The 17,326-nt window shown below is 49.5% G+C and overlaps 1 protein-coding gene and 1 long non-coding RNA gene across 2 annotated transcripts; one reads left to right on the top strand and one right to left on the bottom strand.

Annotated features, from left to right (window-relative positions):
- Positions 1–34: 34 nt before the first annotated feature.
- On the bottom strand, positions 35–11,719 carry Icam2 (intercellular adhesion molecule 2). Its single transcript, XM_028865190.2, has 5 exons — positions 11,617–11,719; positions 5,537–5,650; positions 3,046–3,318; positions 1,586–1,894; positions 35–370 (listed from the first exon to the last, which is right to left on the bottom strand). The coding sequence occupies exons 2-5, from the start codon at positions 5,595–5,597 to the stop codon at positions 183–185; spliced, it is 831 nt and encodes a 276-aa protein (XP_028721023.1). The 5' UTR covers positions 5,598–5,650; positions 11,617–11,719; the 3' UTR covers positions 35–182.
- Positions 11,720–12,525: 806 nt separating this feature from the next.
- Positions 12,526–13,451, top strand: LOC119087034. The gene is made up of 3 exons (XR_005090466.1): positions 12,526–12,567; positions 12,826–12,908; positions 13,034–13,451. It is a non-coding gene; the product is annotated as an uncharacterized LOC119087034 (long non-coding RNA).
- The last annotated feature ends 3,875 nt before the right edge of the window (positions 13,452–17,326 follow it).

Raw genomic sequence — 17,326 nt, 5'->3', positions numbered from 1 at the left:
TGTTAGCCCGGGAGCAGACATGGAGGGCACAGGGCGAGATCCAGGCATTTGTATTGAGGCTCAAAGAAGGCAATGTCCCCAGAGTCTTGTGGTGCTGCCACAGTCCATCAGCCCGTGCTGGACCACACCCTGAGGGCGTCATGTTGAGTTCCAGCAGCCACCAGGGGCCCGGCAACATCAGCTCACACAGGACGTTGCCGGAAGGCTCGGGGCAGCCTCCTCCAGGCAGCTAGCACCCCGTAGGTGCCCATCCGCCTCCTGTGCCAGTGCTGACCGAGGATAAAGCAGAGTAGGATGGATGTCACAAATAAGAAGAGGAGTATTGACACCACTACGATTATGATGACCATCTGGTTGTCCGGCATAGGCTCTGGGGAGGGAAGAGATCATAGGTTTAGAGACTTTCAGGTGCCAGACACCCCAGGGAGTCCACCCATCTCTCCTTGCCTACTCATGCATTCCATGGTCAGCCTGGTAGCGGAGAGCGGTGGCCTGAGGTGTCTGCCTCCGGAGTGACACATAAGGAAGGTGGCCTCCACTCTAGGCCATCAGGCAGAGCAGACACCCCTCTTCCAGCAGCTCCTGAGCCCAGTATGTAGAGGCTGGACACCATGGCGTTGTGGAATATTAGTTGAAGATGTGTTACATGTGTTTATGCTGTGGAACATTTGTTTAATGATGCAAAGATACGTTGCGTTCTTTTAGGTTGCATTTGTTTAACTCTGTGAAGCTGTGTTACTTTGCCTATTTAAAACACCTGATTGGTCTAATAAAGAGCTGAATGACCAATAGCTAGGCAGGAGAAAGGTTAGGCGGGGCTGGCAGGCAGAGAGCATAAATAGAAGGGGAAAAAAAGGAGGAGTGAGGAAAGAAGGAGAGGATGATGCCAGGGGCCAGCCACCTAGCCACCCAGCCACACAGCCAGACATGAAATAAGAAGGAAAGAAAAGATACACAGAAATAGAGAAAGGTAAAAGCCCAGAGGCAAAAGGTAGATGGGATAATTTAAGTTAAGAAAAGCTGGCTAAAAATAAGCCAAGTTAAGGCCGGGCATTCATAAGAAAGAATAAGTCTCTGCGTGATTATTTGAGAGCCGGGTGGTGGGCCCCCAAAGAGAAAAGAGTAAAAGCACCAGCAACACTATGGCCTGGAGGATATCACAGTCATGTTTATACCATGCCCCTTCTCAGGCAGAGCTGAGTGAGTTCCAAGCAAGCTCATTACAGCAGGCTTTGGCCACCAAGTGTCACAGAACAGCAGTGCTCTGGGGAACCTGTGGGTCAGGCCAGCCAGCCTTCTCATTGTAGAAAGGATGGTCATAGCTAGAGAGAGCTCACTACCATGGTCAAGACTACACAGCTCAATGATGGCCAGGCCACGAACTGAGCTCTCCTGGCTTCTGGAAAAGTTAGGGTTCAGCTTGGAACTTGGAGAGACACCCAGCAAATCGGGGAAGTAAGAGGGAGCCCTCAGGATTCTACATGCACATCAAGCCACCTAAGAGTGGGGTTCATGGGTTTTCCTTCCCCATGAACCTAAGAAGGAGCGCCATCTATGACCCTCTCGGCCCATGGAGTCTCCTTACCGAAGACTTCAAGGATCTGGGACTCTGAGAAGCTGCGGATGATGTGCCCACCATGGGGCCGCAGGTCCAGCTCAGCCTGGCAGGAGAAGTTGAGACCATTCTTTGTTAGAGCTGTGCTGTTGAATATGGCTATGGCCTCATGTTCAGTTCCCTCGAAGGTCTGGTTTTGCAGGGTCTCTCTGCCACGGAGCAGAGTAAGGGTCAGGCTCTCAAGTGGCTTCACGGCTGATGCGTTGCACTCAACGGTGAAGGCTTCCCCCACAACCACCCGAGGGGGCTTCAACTTCAGGGTGACCTGAGACGGAGGCTCTGTAGGAGACAGAGAAGGAAGGCCACTCAGGATGGAACTTTGTCCCTCAGGCCCAACCTGGTCAGGGCCCATCTCCTGCTATCCCAGGTCCCTAGCTGGACTTGAGAGACAGGAAGTGGACTGGGGCTTGGCCTGCTCATTGGAAGGAGGAGGAGGAGGAGGAGGAAGCAGAAGTAAATGGTAGAGGATGTCCTGGGTGCTAGTTCTGTGGGCATGATTTGGAAAATAGAAATGGGGGCTACAAAGAGAAGATCCAGAGATCATAGAGTCAGCCTCCATCCCTCCAAATACTAAACACAATTTTCCAATTAAAGAGCTGGGTGGCTGTGCTGTGAGCATTTGGAAGGGAGCGCTTCCGCACGTGGGCCCTTGAGGAGCTGACCTTGAGGCTGGCTCCTCGTGAAGCTGGGGCAGGGGTCAGGTTGCCTCACTTCTCCAATCAGTTTAATGACCAGCGTAATTCCAGATCCACTGAACAAGGGCTACAGCGGTATCCTGGTTCCCTTTCAAACTAGAACACCTCTCCTCCACTCACCCCCACCCCACCTAGGATTTAGAACATCTTTCCATTGTTTGATCCATCAATGTTGGTAATGGGTTGCAGTGAAAATCTGGAGGTAAGACATTGCGAGAATCCTGGCTTAGCCCGGCAGGTATGTATACAAGGCTCATACATTTGCCACAGGTCCTTGGGTGTGTGTGTGTGTGTGTGTGTGTGTGTGTGTGTGTGTGTGTGTGTGTGTGTATGTGACAAAATCGGCACTTGCACTTTTTCTGTATTCTGTAGCAGTTCCTTCATCTCATGGTGCCTACTAGCTCCTCTGATTCTCACTGTTTGTGATGCCCATGGAGTGCTCTGGTGGCTGAACTGGGGTAGGAACTGACTTCTAGATCTGTGCAAACCTTGGCCAGACTGACCTTGGAGCAAGATTCAAAACCTGCTTCTGAAGTATAGGAGGAGGACTCATGGAGTCTACCCAAGGGTATAAGCAGATCCTGAGCCCACAGGCCTGACCCGCTTGTGGTTCAGGAGCCCAGGGAGATGAGAGCCATGATGAGAAGACCCAGGAGCGGTCACTGAACAATTTTGGGACTGTATAGTAGACATGGGCTCCGCCCTGGGAGTGGAAGCCCATGCATGGACACTCACGGTATACTGTGATGTTGAGATCCGTAGAGTACTGCTCCTTCTCACAGGTGAAATGGCAGAGGATATTCATGTCATTGGAGATGTTTGAGACTAAGAACTGTTTCCACTTGCCTTGAGGGTGCTGTTCCAACATTATCTTACTCATAGAGGTCTCCAGACCACCCTTTTCCGGATTTTCACAGCTGGTGCTGCAGTTGACTCTCCAAGACTCTGTGGCTTCCACTACATGCTTCTCGGACCATATGTAGACCTCGAACGCCTTCTTACCAGACCCTGTAAGAGCAAAAGCACCAGGCAGCAGGTGTCTCTGATGCCCGCCCTCGGGGATCTCCATTACCAGCTTAGCTGTGTGTCACAGCACAGGTGTGTGTTCACGAGGATCCGTGGAATGAAGACACAGAGGCGTCTTAAGAATGAATCTGGCCTTTCATGGCTGCAGTGGGGTTCAGCCTCTAAGGACTGAAGCACTATCCCTTCACCTAGGGTATTTTTATTTCTAATTACAGTTTAGCCAGTTAATTTCCGTATCTTCAAAGCAACCTAAAAGGAGCTCCCAGAGACCAAATGCCAAGTGCAAATTACTTGATTTCTCAGGTACCATGGTTTTCTGGGTTTCCTGAACCAAGTTTTGCACAGGCCTTTGATCCTTGGGGGACTCTCTGGTCCTTGACTCTCAGACAAGATTCACATAGAGCCGTAAGAAAAACAAAAGGTAAGAGAAACAAAAGGTGTGGTTAAACAAAGGAAGGATTAGAGCTAGGTGCTGCTCTCTGGAGCCAGGCCAGGAGCTCGGCAGGATTGCGGCCACAACCAGTGGATGTCATTAAGGCTCAAGAAGACAGGTCACCTTTGGTCCCTCTGCCCCATTCCCGGGTCAGGCCCAGTGACTCCTGTGTTCTTTCCTCCAGTCCCTCTGTCCGTCAGCACTAGGTCAATATTCCTCAAGCCTATCTCCGGCTGCCTTAAGCTCCAGTTCAGAGTTCCCTCTGTCATGAAGACACCTCTGAGAACGGAGTTAAGCTCTGAGCTCACATAATCACAGAGAACTGTCAGGACGCCCTTGGAGTAGTGGTGAGCTCCAGGCAGAGGGGGGAGGTAGTCGTGGAGGGACTCTTTTTTTTTTTTTTTGAGACAGCATTTCTCTGTGTAACAGCCCTGACTGTCCTGGAACTCTGGCCTCAAACCTGCCTCTGCCTCCTGAGTGCTAGGATTAAAGGCATGTGCCACCACTGCCCAGAGGGACTCCATTTTTAATAACATGGTTAGTAAAAGATAAAGATAATGGGGTCGGGGATTTAGCTCAGTGGTAGAGTGCTTGCCTAGCAAACACAAGGCCGTGGGTTCGGTCCTCAGCTCCAGGGGGTGGGGGAGCGGGGGAGACAATGACATTGGGGCAAATATGGAGGGAGGTCGTGACCCCTGCATGCATTGTGGGAGCATGTTCCAGATAAAGGGAGCTGCTGACTCACAGACCTGCCCTTGGCAGCATGCTCTCATGAAGCCATGGAGGGCCAGCATGGCAGGAGCTAGGAAGAGGAATGGGAGAGACAAGGCCAGAAAAGGAACAGGCTACCAGGAAAAGGACCTGTTGTACCAATGACTCATAGTGTATGTTGATGCTCTATAAACATTGTGAAGCTTCTAGAAGGCTGGGCCTGCTTCTCTTTATGCTGACCACACAGCCCTGTGCAAGACATCTGGTATATGAAGATGGGACCCTCAGCGCTCACCTCCACTCTGTGAGGACCACGAAGGTTCTAGGTTCCAGTCAGCAGAGCCCCTAAGCATGGCCTGTGCTTTCTACCTCCCCACACAGCACCCTCAGCCGTCAGCTAGCGGTCTGTAAGTGATAAAATAGGGCCTTTCCCTGTGGACAGGGCTGGATTTGAACTCAGCATTTGCCACGCACTGGCTGGGCGGCCTAGGGCTGGGCACAGTGTCTCCCTGGGCCCCAGGCATCCATTGAGAGGGCTAATGTGTACGGGGTCCTGAGCGAAATCAGGCTTGAAACCACTCGGCAGGCTGTCTAAGGGACAAGGCACTCACTCGGCGCGTGGCGGGACGGTGTCCTTCCCGGTCTCCTTGACCCACAAAGGGTTTCATTTTCATTTTGTGTCCCAGTGAGCGGTGTCTTCTGCTGCCCTCTGCTGTTCACGAGGCCCCTTTGGCACAGTCTCATCTTCGCTTAGACCCTGGCGTCCCTTCCTGAGTCCCCTACTCACCCGACGCTCACCAACCAACCTTGGTATCCCTGTCACATCAACATTCTCAGAGCCCCGGGCTTATTCCATGGAGTAACCAAGAGGCCATGATTCTAGCCACTGCCTGAGGCCATGGGAAAAACCAAAGCCAGGCTGTCACGGTCTTCTGTATCCATGGTGGAGAGGCCCCTGTGGCCAGGATGCCCTCCTCCCCATCCTGAAGCCCAAGGAATAGTGTGAAACTCCGCACCCCAAGACGCCACGTGCTGGGGACCCTGGGGACCGCTTACCTGAGTAGCAGAACAGGGCAAGAAGGGTGATAGGCAGGCTCCGGCAGGCAAAAGACACCATCTCAGGTCGGGTCTGTGGGGTCTGTCGGCTCCAGGGGCACAGCTGATGGCTGCCTGGAGGGAGATGGAGAGATGGACAGCACAGATTGGGGAGTGAAGGCTGGAGCTCGGCCTGAAATCCTCCGTAGTCTTCTCTGAACCAGTGATCTCATTTCCTCTCATTATCTGAGATCAGGAAGCCATATGCACAGGCCAGCTCCCAAGCCTTCAGGCCCTCAAGAATTCAGGCAGAGGAAGCTGGGAAGCAGCTGATAAGCAGGGGTGTAACACGGTCCTCCCACGTGGCTTACTCCCTGTGGAGGGTTAGGAGAGCAACGGGAGCTCACATCCAAGGAAGTATGTGCGGCACTCAGGTGTGCGTGTGTATGCGTGTGTACATGGAATTCCTATTTCTGTGCACAGGGCAGAATGAAGCCTCGAAGGCTCAGATTTGGGGGGAACTCTGAATCCCACCGGGCCTCTGCTGTAGTCATCTCTGGGAAGATAATATCCAAAGTGAGAACACAGCCATCTCCTGCTAATGCCCTGCCTGTGTCTGCACACCTTAATGTCTCGCTTAGTTTCCAGGAGAGCTCGGCCAATGCAGGGCCCACATGGGTCTCAGAGACCTCAGAAGGGGGGCCCACAGTGGTCTCCAGTGGCCTGGGCCCAGGAGTCAGGGAACAGACTGGCGTCAGCCCATCCCAAATCCTAGGCCTCTCTCTGGGCACGTTAGTGCCTTCTTTCCCATCTACTCTTCAGGCAGGCCTTGGTCTGGGAAGGCTAGAGCCTAATGCTTTCCGGGCAGGCTTTCCCACAGGCAGTGAGCTATTATGGGATAGAAGGCCTTCCCAGGCGATGCTGTGCTCACCATGTAGCCAACCTTACTCTCTCAGTTCTTAGATTCTCCAGGACAGGTGGGGCAAAAGCAGGCCTCTCTGATTTCTTGGTGGAATCCCAGGAAGGGCCTATCCCAGGGTTTTGAGGACTTATTATCTAAGATCAGGAAGCCACATGCAAGGCCAGTTCCCAGACCACTGCACCCCCAGAAGTCAAGCAGCGGAAACTTCAATGGCTCAACCAATGGCCTGGGTTCCTGGGTTGAAGAGCCCAATGGTGGTCTGCTGTTCTCACCACGCTGGGTACTGACTGTGTCTCAGCACTGTGTGTACAGCTCTCCTCCAGTGCAGATGATGTCAGCCTGGACCCAGGGTACTCACCACGCTGGGTACTGACTGAGTGTATAGCTCTCTAGTGCAGATGATGTCAGCCTAGACCCAGGGAAGTCCCTGCATGAGGCTGCCAGGCTTTGAGATCATTCCAGAAGGGAAGGGAAGACAGAGTAAGCAGAGAGAAGTCGGGAGAAGGGGAGCGGGGTCAGGGGGGTCTGATCTCACATGAGGCTGACAGAGTGCTAAGAACAGGAGAGGACGCCTGGAAGGGTCTGGGTGATACAGTGGAGACTGACCTCCTCTGGATAATAAAATAAAATAAAAATAATAACAACAATAGTGGTAATAAAGCTGGGTGGTGGTGGCGCCTGCCTTTAATCCCAGCACTTGGGAGGCAGAGGCAGGAGGATCTCTGTGAGTTCAAGGCCAGCCTGGGCTACCTAGAGAGTTCCAGGAAAGGCACCAAACCTACATAGAGAAACCCTGTCTTGAAAAACAAACAAAACAAAAAAAAATTAGTGGTAATAATAATACAGCAACGCAGACAGGCCTTCCTTAGGGAAGGAACAAGTTCGTTTTCCATTTGGGGTGCTGGTGACTGAGATGCTGCGGCTTCGAACAGGCTAGGCAAGTGCTCAGCGCTGCATCCCCAGCACTCTTGGTGCCTTTCATTATGAGACAGGGTCTCACTAAGTGGTCCACCCTGACCTTGAGCTCACTTTGTAGTTCAGGCTCAGAGAAATTTGTCACCAGGCAATTTGTGGTTGTGTGAGCATCGTAGTGTGTCCACACAAACCTGGATGGTACAGGATACCACGTACTTCATGCACGTAGTTGTCCATGCCGCACTTGAATGCAGCTGCAGTACAGTAAGTAGGTTGACATACTGCCACCAGGGGTCTGGGGACAATGTGTTACAGTGTTATGAGGCTATGAGGTCTCCAATGGTGTGGACTTTCTAGCTTTACTGTAATTTCTGGGACCTCTGTTGTGCGGGTGACTCCTCACTGACTGAAATGTCTCAGGGCATCAGCTGTAACCTACTTCATGCTGGGCACTCTCAAAGCACTCTATAATTATTAACTAATTTCTCCGAAACTCTACAAGCTCAAGTATTCCTACTGTTCTCATCTCCTAGAAGGAGAAACTGAGGCACTGAGAGGCTGAGTGGTTTGATCAAGGTCACATACCTAGGAAAGAGTGAAGTCCCTATGAGTGACAGGCAGCTGTGATAGCTGATGAAGCCCACCAGAGCAGGGGCAAAGGGCCATTGTGAGGGTCAGATTCCCTGGAGACCCTTGGGAGGAACAGGCCAGACAGCAGAAGGTCAGAGGAAACTTCTGGACAAGGCTCAAAAAGAAAGTAAACAGCCATGACCAGAACAAACATGGAATCACAGCAGTTATAAAAAGATGCTCACACAAGAGAAGGGAGAAGGGAGGCTGCCAGCGGCTGGGAGGGGAAGTGGGAGTTTTCTTTTTTCCCTTTTCTTTTCTTTCTTTCTTTTTTTTTTTTTTTTTTTTTTTTTTTTTTCCGGAGCTGAGGACCGAACCCAGGGCCTTGCGCTTGCTAGGCAAGTGCTCTACCACTGAGCTAAATCCCCAGCCCCATAGGAGTTTTCTTAAGGGTAGTTTCATTTTGTAAGATTGGTTCCGAAGATTAGTTTCAGAACAGTTGAATGTGCTTGATTGAAAAATAAATAAACAAATCCCAGTACTCGGGAGGCAGAGCCAGGCAGATCTCTGTGAGTTTGAGGCCAGCCTGGTCTACAGAGCGAGATCCAGGACAGGCACCAAAACAACACAGAAAAACCCTGTCTTGAAAAAAACCAAAAAAAATATATATAAATAAATAAATAAAGATAAAAATAAGCTGGGTGGTGGTGGTGGCCCATGACTTTAATCCCAGCACTTGTGAGGCAGAAATAAGTGGATCTCTGAGTTCAAGGCCAGCCTGGTCTACAGAGTGAGTTCCAGGACAGCGAGGGCTGTTATTACACCGAGAAACCTTGTCTCAAAAAACAAACTAACAAATAAATAAAAACCAGATGTATAATCCCAGTACCACTTAGATGGCTGAGACAGGTGGATGGTGAGTTTGAAGCCAATCTGGGCTACTCTCAACCTCCTTGCCCAATAATAAAAAATAAAGGACCCTATAAAACAATGTGTGCCATAAAATATGGAACAAAGTAAACCAAATCTTAGAAAAATTAACTTTTCAGACTTAATTTGAGAATACATAAGACATTTGAGTGGGGGTTGCTGAGACGGCTCACTTAGAGGCTGATGACCTGAGTTTGACCCTTGGGACCCATGTGGTAGAAGGAGAGAACTGACCCCACAGGCTGTCCTCTGACTTTTGCATGTGCCCCCCAAAATAAAATGTAATAAAATAGAAAGAAAGATAATTTCTTTCCCAACTGATATGTGGATTCAATGCAATTCCAGTTAATCCCAATAAGGTTGTCCATGGAACTTGAAAGCTGATCATAAAGTGTTTGTGGAAAGATAAGGGGATCAAGACATGTGGAAAGAATAAGATAAGCAATTTGCTCTTTGAGTATTGAGATTCAATATAAAATATTAATATAGGTATAGGGAGATTAATTAGTGGGTCCCAGTTTCTAGACCCTAGAAACACACCTGGCGAACACCTGTCAGTGGTGGCACTGTGGATGGCTGCGTAATAGAAAGGTCTGTTACGTGAGGCTGAGTCAGCCGATTAACCCGATGGGGAGGGGGCGTCCATTGGAGAACCCGATTCCATTCGCAGTGAGTCCTTATGTGCGAAGGAGAACGTTAGGGACATTGACAAGAAAATATCGGAACTATTATGTCATTGGGGTAGGGTATTAGGCAAGACTTCGAGACTGTCAATCATCAACAAGAGGGGCTGGGGACGCAGCTCGAGGTGCACAATGCTTCCCTGGCATGCACAGGTCCTGGGTTCCATTCCCAGGCTGGAAAATGAACACTAAATCATCACCGAGTGCATCAAATCCACAAAGCAGTGTCAAAGGAAAGAGAGATTACTAGTCACTTGACAGAAATTAAGACGAAAACCACACCCACTACGTTGGCAGTTAAGAAGTCTAAAGGTCAATTTTTGGAGAAGTTATAGGTCAATAGAAACTTTTACAATTACTAATGGGAGAGTATATTGGTTCCCTGGAGAACAATATTATCTTGTAAAGCTGAATAAAAGCGGACTTATTTTGTATTTTTTGTGTTTGTGACCAGAGGAGGGTGTTGGATGTCCCAGAGGTAAGGTGGTCCTGAGCCACCACTTGAGTTCCACTGGGAACAGAACTCCCATCCGACGCAAGAGCAACAAGTACTCTTAACCGCTGAGCCATCCCTCCAGCCCTGAGCTAAGTAGCTCTCTCCCTGTAATTCACAGTTCTCTTAGATATGCATGAGTCCTGGAGGAACTTTTGTGCCAAGACTCAGGAAACACGTGTTCACTTCCTACCGTCTGTGTGACCTTAGGCAAACCATTCAGTCTCTTTCTGTGTCCACTCCCCCATCTGTAAAATGGAATTCAGGATAACATCTCCTTCATGGAGTTGTTGTGTGAATTAAATGAGTTAATCCCCCCCCCCCCCCCCCCCCCCCCCCCGTCGAGACAGAGTCTTCTGTAGTCCAGGCTAGTCTCAAATCCGATATACAGCTGAGGCTGGCCTTGAACTCCTGATCCTTCTTTCTTCATCACCCAAGCACTAGGATTTCAGGCAGTTGCCACCACCTCTGTCTTAAACGAGTTTATGTTTTAAGGTATCCAGAAAGCTAGGCACTGTGTAACCATCTCACAAAACAAAAAAAAGCATGTTTGTATGACCGAATACTTCAGAGAAGAAACTAACACAAAATTCTAGCAAGTGGGTGGAAAGAGAGTGGCCCCTGAGGAGCTAAGTCCACGAAAGCTTTAGTGACATTTCATGCCGGGCAGTAGTCGTACCTGCCTTTAATCCCAGCACTCGGGAGGCAGAGCCAGGCGGATCTCTGTGAGTTCAAGGCCAGCCTGGTCTACAAAGCGAGTTCCAGGACAGGCTCCAAAATTACACAAAGAAACCCTGTCTCAAAAAACAAACAAACAAACAAACAACAAAGAATACAAAGGGGAAAATTCCTGAGTATCTATAAGGAAGAGGAGGCGTGGTGGGAATGTGGGCCACAGCGTTGACATCTCCTGTCTCTGACTGCATGGTTCTCAGGAAGAGTACCACGGTACTCACTTGAGAGAAGGGGACTGGATGGCAGTGGTGGCACACACCTTTAATCCCAGGAGGCAGGGGCAGGAGGATCTCTCTGAGTTCAAGTCCAGTTCAAGGTCTAGAGTGAGTTCCAGGACAGCCAGAACTACACAGAGAAATCTTGTCTCAAAAAAACAAGAGAGACAAAGACAGAGAAACAGAGAGAGAGAAAGAGAGAGAAGGGACTGTCCCTTTCCAGGTCACAGCCCATGTGGACCTGAGGGTAAGAAAGACATGGCCCTGTTGGGTATGGTGGCCCACGTCTTGTCTTCAATCCCAGCACTCCCGAGTAGAATCAGGCAAGCTCTGGGAGTTCCAGGCCAGCCAGGGCTATGTTTCTAAATCTGTCACCTACATGGATGCCACCCAGAGGGGGAAGGGAAGGAAGAAAGCAAAAAACAGGAAACAGTCACTAAGGCGGGGCCAGGTTGGTGGGCTGGGGACAAAAAACATGAGCTTCCGAAGCTTTGATGGAGGTACTCCCTCTGGGGATCCTCTCTGAGGCTTAGAGAGAGGAAGAGATCAGAATTCAGGCTTCATACTTAAAGAGTCCAAAAGTCCCACACTGCCGGGCTCGTTGGAGGGGAAGTGGGAAGCCAGAGGCTGTGACTTACCGTGTGGGGCTCGGATGCTGGCAACTGGGGATCCTGCCAATGTGGTGTGTGTGTAAGATTCTACCGGTTCAACGTTTAACTCTCTCAGGGGTCACGTGTTTCCTGTGCCCTGGTTTCTACACCAAATTAACATGATTTGAACACGACTACTGGCTTCCCCCCACATTGTCATAAAATAGACCTAACAAAATTATTATTTTATGCAGTTTTTCTTCCTTTTTTCTTTTTCTTTTTCTTTTCTTTTCTTTCTTTGAGGCAGGGTCTCACCTTACAGACCAGGCTAGCCTCAAATCCAAAGTCTTCCAGCCTCAGCCTTTTGAGGGCTAGCTAGGATTCTAGAAGTTACCATGCCCTTAATAGTTTTCAAACACACAGTTGTGTAGCTCTTAGTACATTCACCATGAGCTATCTCCAGAACTCTCACGTTTCCAAACTGAAACTCCAGACTCATGACAGTAATTCTCCATCGCCCCCCCATGACAGTAATTCTCCATCGCCCCCCCATGACAGTAATTCTCCATCGCCCTCCCCCCATGGCAGTAATCCCCCCCCCCAGCAACTCCCATTCTACTCTCTGTCTCTATGTTTGACTCCTCTGGGCCCTTCTCCAAGGCCTTCATTTCATTCAGTGTGGCTTCCTCCGTGTTCATCCATGTGGTGGCATGTGGCAGTATGCCCTTTTCTAAGGCTGAAGACACTTCCACTTTACATATTCACTCACCACATTTTTGTTTATCATTCACCTGCCCACAGCCGGACACTGTGTTACTTCCACTTTCTTGCTGTTTTAAATAATGTTGCTATGAATGTGCTGTGAAAATTCCCATTGTCTTTATTTTACTTATTTAGTTTTTGTTTTTCGAGACAGGGTTTCTCTGTGTAGTCCTGGCTGTCCTGGACCAGGCTGCCTTCAAACTCAGCGATCCACCTGCCTGAGTGCTGGGATTAAAGGTATGTGCCACCACCGCCTGGTCCCATTGTCTTTTTATTTTATTACTATTATTATTTGGTTTTGTTTGTTTGTTTTTTGAGAGAGGGTTTCTCTCTGTAGCTTTGCGCCTTCCCTGGAACTCGCTTTGTAGACCAGGCTGGCCTTGAACTCACAGAGATCTGCCTGGCTCTGCCTCCCAGTGCTGGGATTAAAGGCGTGTGCCACCCCCGCCCGGCTCGTTGTCTTTTTAAAAAGTATTCCTTCATTTGTTTATCTAGTGTGTGCATGTTCATGAATGCAGAGGTGCGTGCCGCACAGTGGGGGCCAGAGAACACTGTGTGAGTCAGCTCTTTCCTACCAGGTGGGTCCTGGGGATTGAACTCAGGTCGTCGGGTATGACATACGCCTTTACCTGCTGGGTCACTTTGTCGGCTCACATTCCTATTTTTATTTTCTCTTTCTCTCTGCTCCCTGGCCACCATAAAGCGAGCATCTCAACTCTTGCTCACGCTCCCTACCACAGTGCTCTGCCTCCCCATTGCCCAGGAAGGACAGCCAAGTGGCCACTGACTGGCACCTCGGAAATCTTGACCCAAACCACAATCTTCTCAGAGAGCAAGGGCCTTAGGGGAGATCCTTAGGTCACCTGGAGACCATCCTTGAAAGACGTTGTGGGACTACATTCCTTCCTCTCAGCTTCTCAGCTAGAAATGTGGCCGTCCCCTTCCACGAACGTGCCAACCACTGCAGAAGGTGTGAGTATTCAATATTGCAGAACTATGCATTTGAAACTGGTCAAAGGCCGGGTAACCTGGCTTTCAGTTCTTTGGGAACATACTCAAAAGTGGAATTGTGGGAGCAGAGGGCCACTCTGTGAAAGTTACAGAAGAACTTCCTGCCATCTTTTTTGTTTGTCTGTTTTTTTCCTGAGACAGGGTTTCTCTGTGTAGCTTTGGAGCCTGTCCTGGAACTTGCTCTGTAGACCAGGCTGGCCTCGAACTCACAGAGATCCTCCTGGCTCTGCCTCCCCAGTACTGGGATCAAAGGTGTGCGCCACCACCACTCAGTTAAGAACTGCCATCTTATTAACTGTCCTTGGTGTGGAGTTTCTAGAGGCCTTTGATGGAATGCACCGCTCACTGATCTCTGTGCTTATCTAGGTAGTAGCACAGAACACCATCTGGCTGTCTCCTGCACTCCACAAAAACCTGTTAGTGACTAAGAACCGTCACCTTAGACCTCTTCATGTCTGTCCCCTCAACTAGCAAGTCATTTACTCTAGCAGGGTGGTTTCGTTTTAACAAGCAGGAAGTGTTGGGTGGGGTGGGATACTGGGCAGCCAGCCAGCTAGGGTCACCCACAAGCAAAGACTCTTTCTTGTTCCCCTGGGCAAGCTTCACAACCCACAGCATTAGAGTTCTGGTTCGGCAAAGCCACAAATTAGATCTTATCAGGAGTTCACAGAATCTTCCAGACTGTGAATGAATGCTGACCGTGAATACTGAGGATCTGCTGGCTCTGGAACAATTTCTCTCAGTGCTTTTGTGCCTCAGTTTCTTTAACAGATCCCCACTGAGACAGGGTTTCTCTGTGTAGTCCTGGCTGCCCTGGAACTTATTTTGTAGACCAGGCTGGCCTGAACTCATAGAGATCTGCCCATCTCTGTCTCTTGGGTGCTGGGATTAAAGGCATGTACCACCACAACGCTTCGAAGTAATTTTTGAATGTCCTGCCATACTGCTGACAAACCAAGGCCGGATGTGACCAGTGTTTTAGCAGTGGCTGTTGTAGACATCCGTATCAGTCAACGTCATATTGTCACAACAAAACGCCTGAGGTAATCATTTATTTCTGTATTATTTTATGTAAATAGGTCTGCATACAATATACATGCCTGGTGCCCACAGAGGCCAGAAGAAAGCATTGGATGCCCTAGAACCAGAGTTACAGACAAGTGTGAGCTGCCATGTGGGTGCTGGGAACTGAACCCTGGTCCTCTGAAAGAGCAGCCAGTGCTCTTAACCAACGAGCCATCTCTCCAGTCCTGGTAATGAGACGTAGAAAAGAAAAACTTAGTTCAGTTTTAGATGGGGGTGAGGGGGACATTGGTTTGTCTTCCTCTAGTGAGGGTGGCGTGGAGGAGACGGTCACATCGCAAGCCAGTAAGCAGGGTTCTACCGTCTCTTGATATGGGACGGAAGGACAGGGGGACACATTCACGTATTCTACGCTATAAAGACACACTTGTACTCCACACTCTACAGAGCCATTGGGACGTCTATGTTACTCCTGGCTTAGCACTGGCACATTGTTAATGGTTTGCTTGTTTTTAGTTGACCCCCTTTCTCCCTTGGGGGTAGAGAGGTGATGGGTGTACACACTGTTTTAGCAGAATGAGGCAGGGCTGTCGATTTCAGTTAACCGCCAACTAACCACCAGCAGAAAGAAGAGCAAAGTGTTGACCAGGGTAGAGAAGGCGAGTCTCACGGTAGACTGAGAGTCACTGGCTGAGAGCCCAAATAAGAGGCCGTGGGTCAGTGTGGAATCACGGGTTTACACAGATAACTTGTAAAGCATTGATTAAGGGTTTGTAAACAATTGGCACACAATGAAGTTTGGTTGTTACAGTTGCTATTTGGAGATGTGCTTCTCTGTGTCTTTGTAGATGGTGGCAAGGGCACCAGGCACCTGTACTGTCAAAGGGGCTCACAGAATGCCCAGTCCCACGATCAGCCTCACTCTACAAGGGACAGGGTGGCATATAGTCTGATCAATGCTAATTCACAATGAGAAGAGCTTGTGGCTGTGGGTTACGTAGAAAGCTACCAGCTAATGAAGGAGTTGGGTTTAGAAAGCCAGGTGCCTGGGGGGGGGGTGCCCAGTGAATATGGCCCAGTGAGTGGTTAGGAACCCTGGCTGTTCTTCCAAAGGACCCGGATTCATCCAGCACTCACTGGCTCACACTGTAATGCCAGTCCCAAGGGATCGGATGCTCTCTTCTGGCCTCCATGGACACTGCATGTGTGTGGTGTACAAACAAACATACATTCGGGGAAAACACCCATACACATATGGTCTTCTTTGGTCTGGACCCTAGCCTCATTTCAGGGAAATCCCACCAGAGTGTGGAGTCAGATCAGCATGCAGGCTGGTCATACCGAACAATCCCCTGCAGGAGGAATTGGGGTGGACAGCACACGAGCGCCTTCTAATGGTGGAGAGAGTAAGCATCCTGCCACCTACTCTAAATGGCTGTCTCTCCGGGCAGGGTGGCTGCAACCAAACACACCTTCACGTTCAAAGGTAGATTTGGACACAGATGGGTCCCTGAGAAACTGTGTGTTTTGAGACAAGATTTCACTCTGTAGCCTAGGCTGGCCTGAAATTCACTGGATAACCTAGGTTGGTCTAGACCTTGTGGCAATCCTGCCTCAGGCCCCTCCCAAGGGCTGGGTCACAAGCATGAGTCACCAGGGAGTTTCATGGACTATTTTGTTTTTAATTATATGTATATATGTTTTGTCTGCATGTGGGTATGTGCACATGAGTCCAAGTGTCCACAGAGGCCAGAGGAGAGCATTAGATCCTCTGGAGCTGGAGTGACGTGAGACACCCCATGTGGGTACTGGGAACCGAATTGGGTGCTCTGGAAGAGCATCTAACACTCACAACCAGTATGCTCTCTCTCCAGTCCCCTGGGGGACTATTTTTAATGAGGGTGATATACATGGATGTAAAAATGTATCCATAAACATTCAGGGGAGGACATGCAGAAGGAGACGTCTTGAGAACCAAGCTGGACTTGAACTCCTTGCAATCCTCTTGCTCTGTAGACCAGGCTAGCCTGAGACTCACAGAGATCCATCTGCCTCAGTCTCTGCCTCTTTTTCTTTTTTTTAAATGTTTAATTGGTTGACTTACATTTCTTTTTTTTTTTTTTTTAGATTTATTTATTTATTATGTATGCAGTGTTCTGCCTGCTAGTGTCCTTGCAGGCCAGAAGAGGGCACCAGATCTCATTACAGATGGCTGTGAGCCACCATGTGGTTGCTGGGAATTGAACTCAGGACCTTTGGAAGAGCAGCCAGTGTCCTTAACCACTGAGCCATCTCTCCAGCCCGGCCTCTGCCTCTTGAGTGTTGGAATTAAAGGCAAGTATGACTACGCCCAGCTCTTCTCCCCCTTCACTTCCATTTCGTGGATTAATAAACCCGGTGTGCTCAGCTGGGGACAAGGGGGAGGGTGGCGTTTCTTTAGGAAAAGGCCGAGGCAGCTGCTTGGGAATGGAGAAATCCACCAAGCACAGGGTTTACGGGGTTTATTTGTCTTTTTTTTTTTTTTTTTTTTTTTTAAGAAACCAGTGAATAGTAGCAGGTTAAACAGCTGTAAATACAGCTATTAGTGTACGGTGGTGCCTGGCAGTGACCCTTTTCTTGTGTTGGGAGAATCTCCCACCTTGGGAAGGTTATGAGAACTGTGGTCTCTCACTGTGGAGGTGGACAGTGCTGGACACTGGATTTCCCAGGCTCCTTTGCTCCTCCCAGACAACTCATGCCTGATTCTTACATCAGGATGGCATTTCCTGGAGGTAGGGGCAGAGAAGGACTGTAATGAGATCATAGAGTTTTGGGGTGTCCTTCCCATCCAACCTGTCAGCAGCCTCTCTAGCCACACTGAGGCCAACAGAGAGAGAACTACTCAATTGTGACCTGAAAACAGAGAGGAAGGGGAGGAGCCCAGATCCCCTTAAGGGCACCCCCTGTATCTCCCAAGGCCTTA

Source organism: Peromyscus leucopus, chromosome 8b (genome assembly GCF_004664715.2).
Source record: "Peromyscus leucopus breed LL Stock chromosome 8b, UCI_PerLeu_2.1, whole genome shotgun sequence".
NCBI lineage: Eukaryota > Metazoa > Chordata > Mammalia > Rodentia > Cricetidae > Peromyscus > Peromyscus leucopus.
The sequence above is the reverse complement of the archived record's forward strand: the minus strand, read 5'-3'. Positions and strand labels throughout refer to the sequence as shown.

What these genes read in the sequence shown, in the direction of transcription:
- Icam2 (XM_028865190.2), bottom strand. Translation starts at nt 5,597, where the DNA reads ATGGTGTCTTTTGCCTGCCGGAGCCTGCCTATCACCCTTCTTGCCCTG. An exon ending in TGCCCTGTTCTGCTACTCAG is followed by an intron (nt 3,319 to 5,536) that starts GTAAGCGGTCCC and finishes TTGCTCTTACAG; the next exon opens with GGTCTGGTAAGAAGGCGTTC. An exon ending in CCAGATCCTTGAAGTCTTCG is followed by an intron (nt 371 to 1,585) that starts GTAAGGAGACTC and finishes TTCCCTCCCCAG; the next exon opens with AGCCTATGCCGGACAACCAG.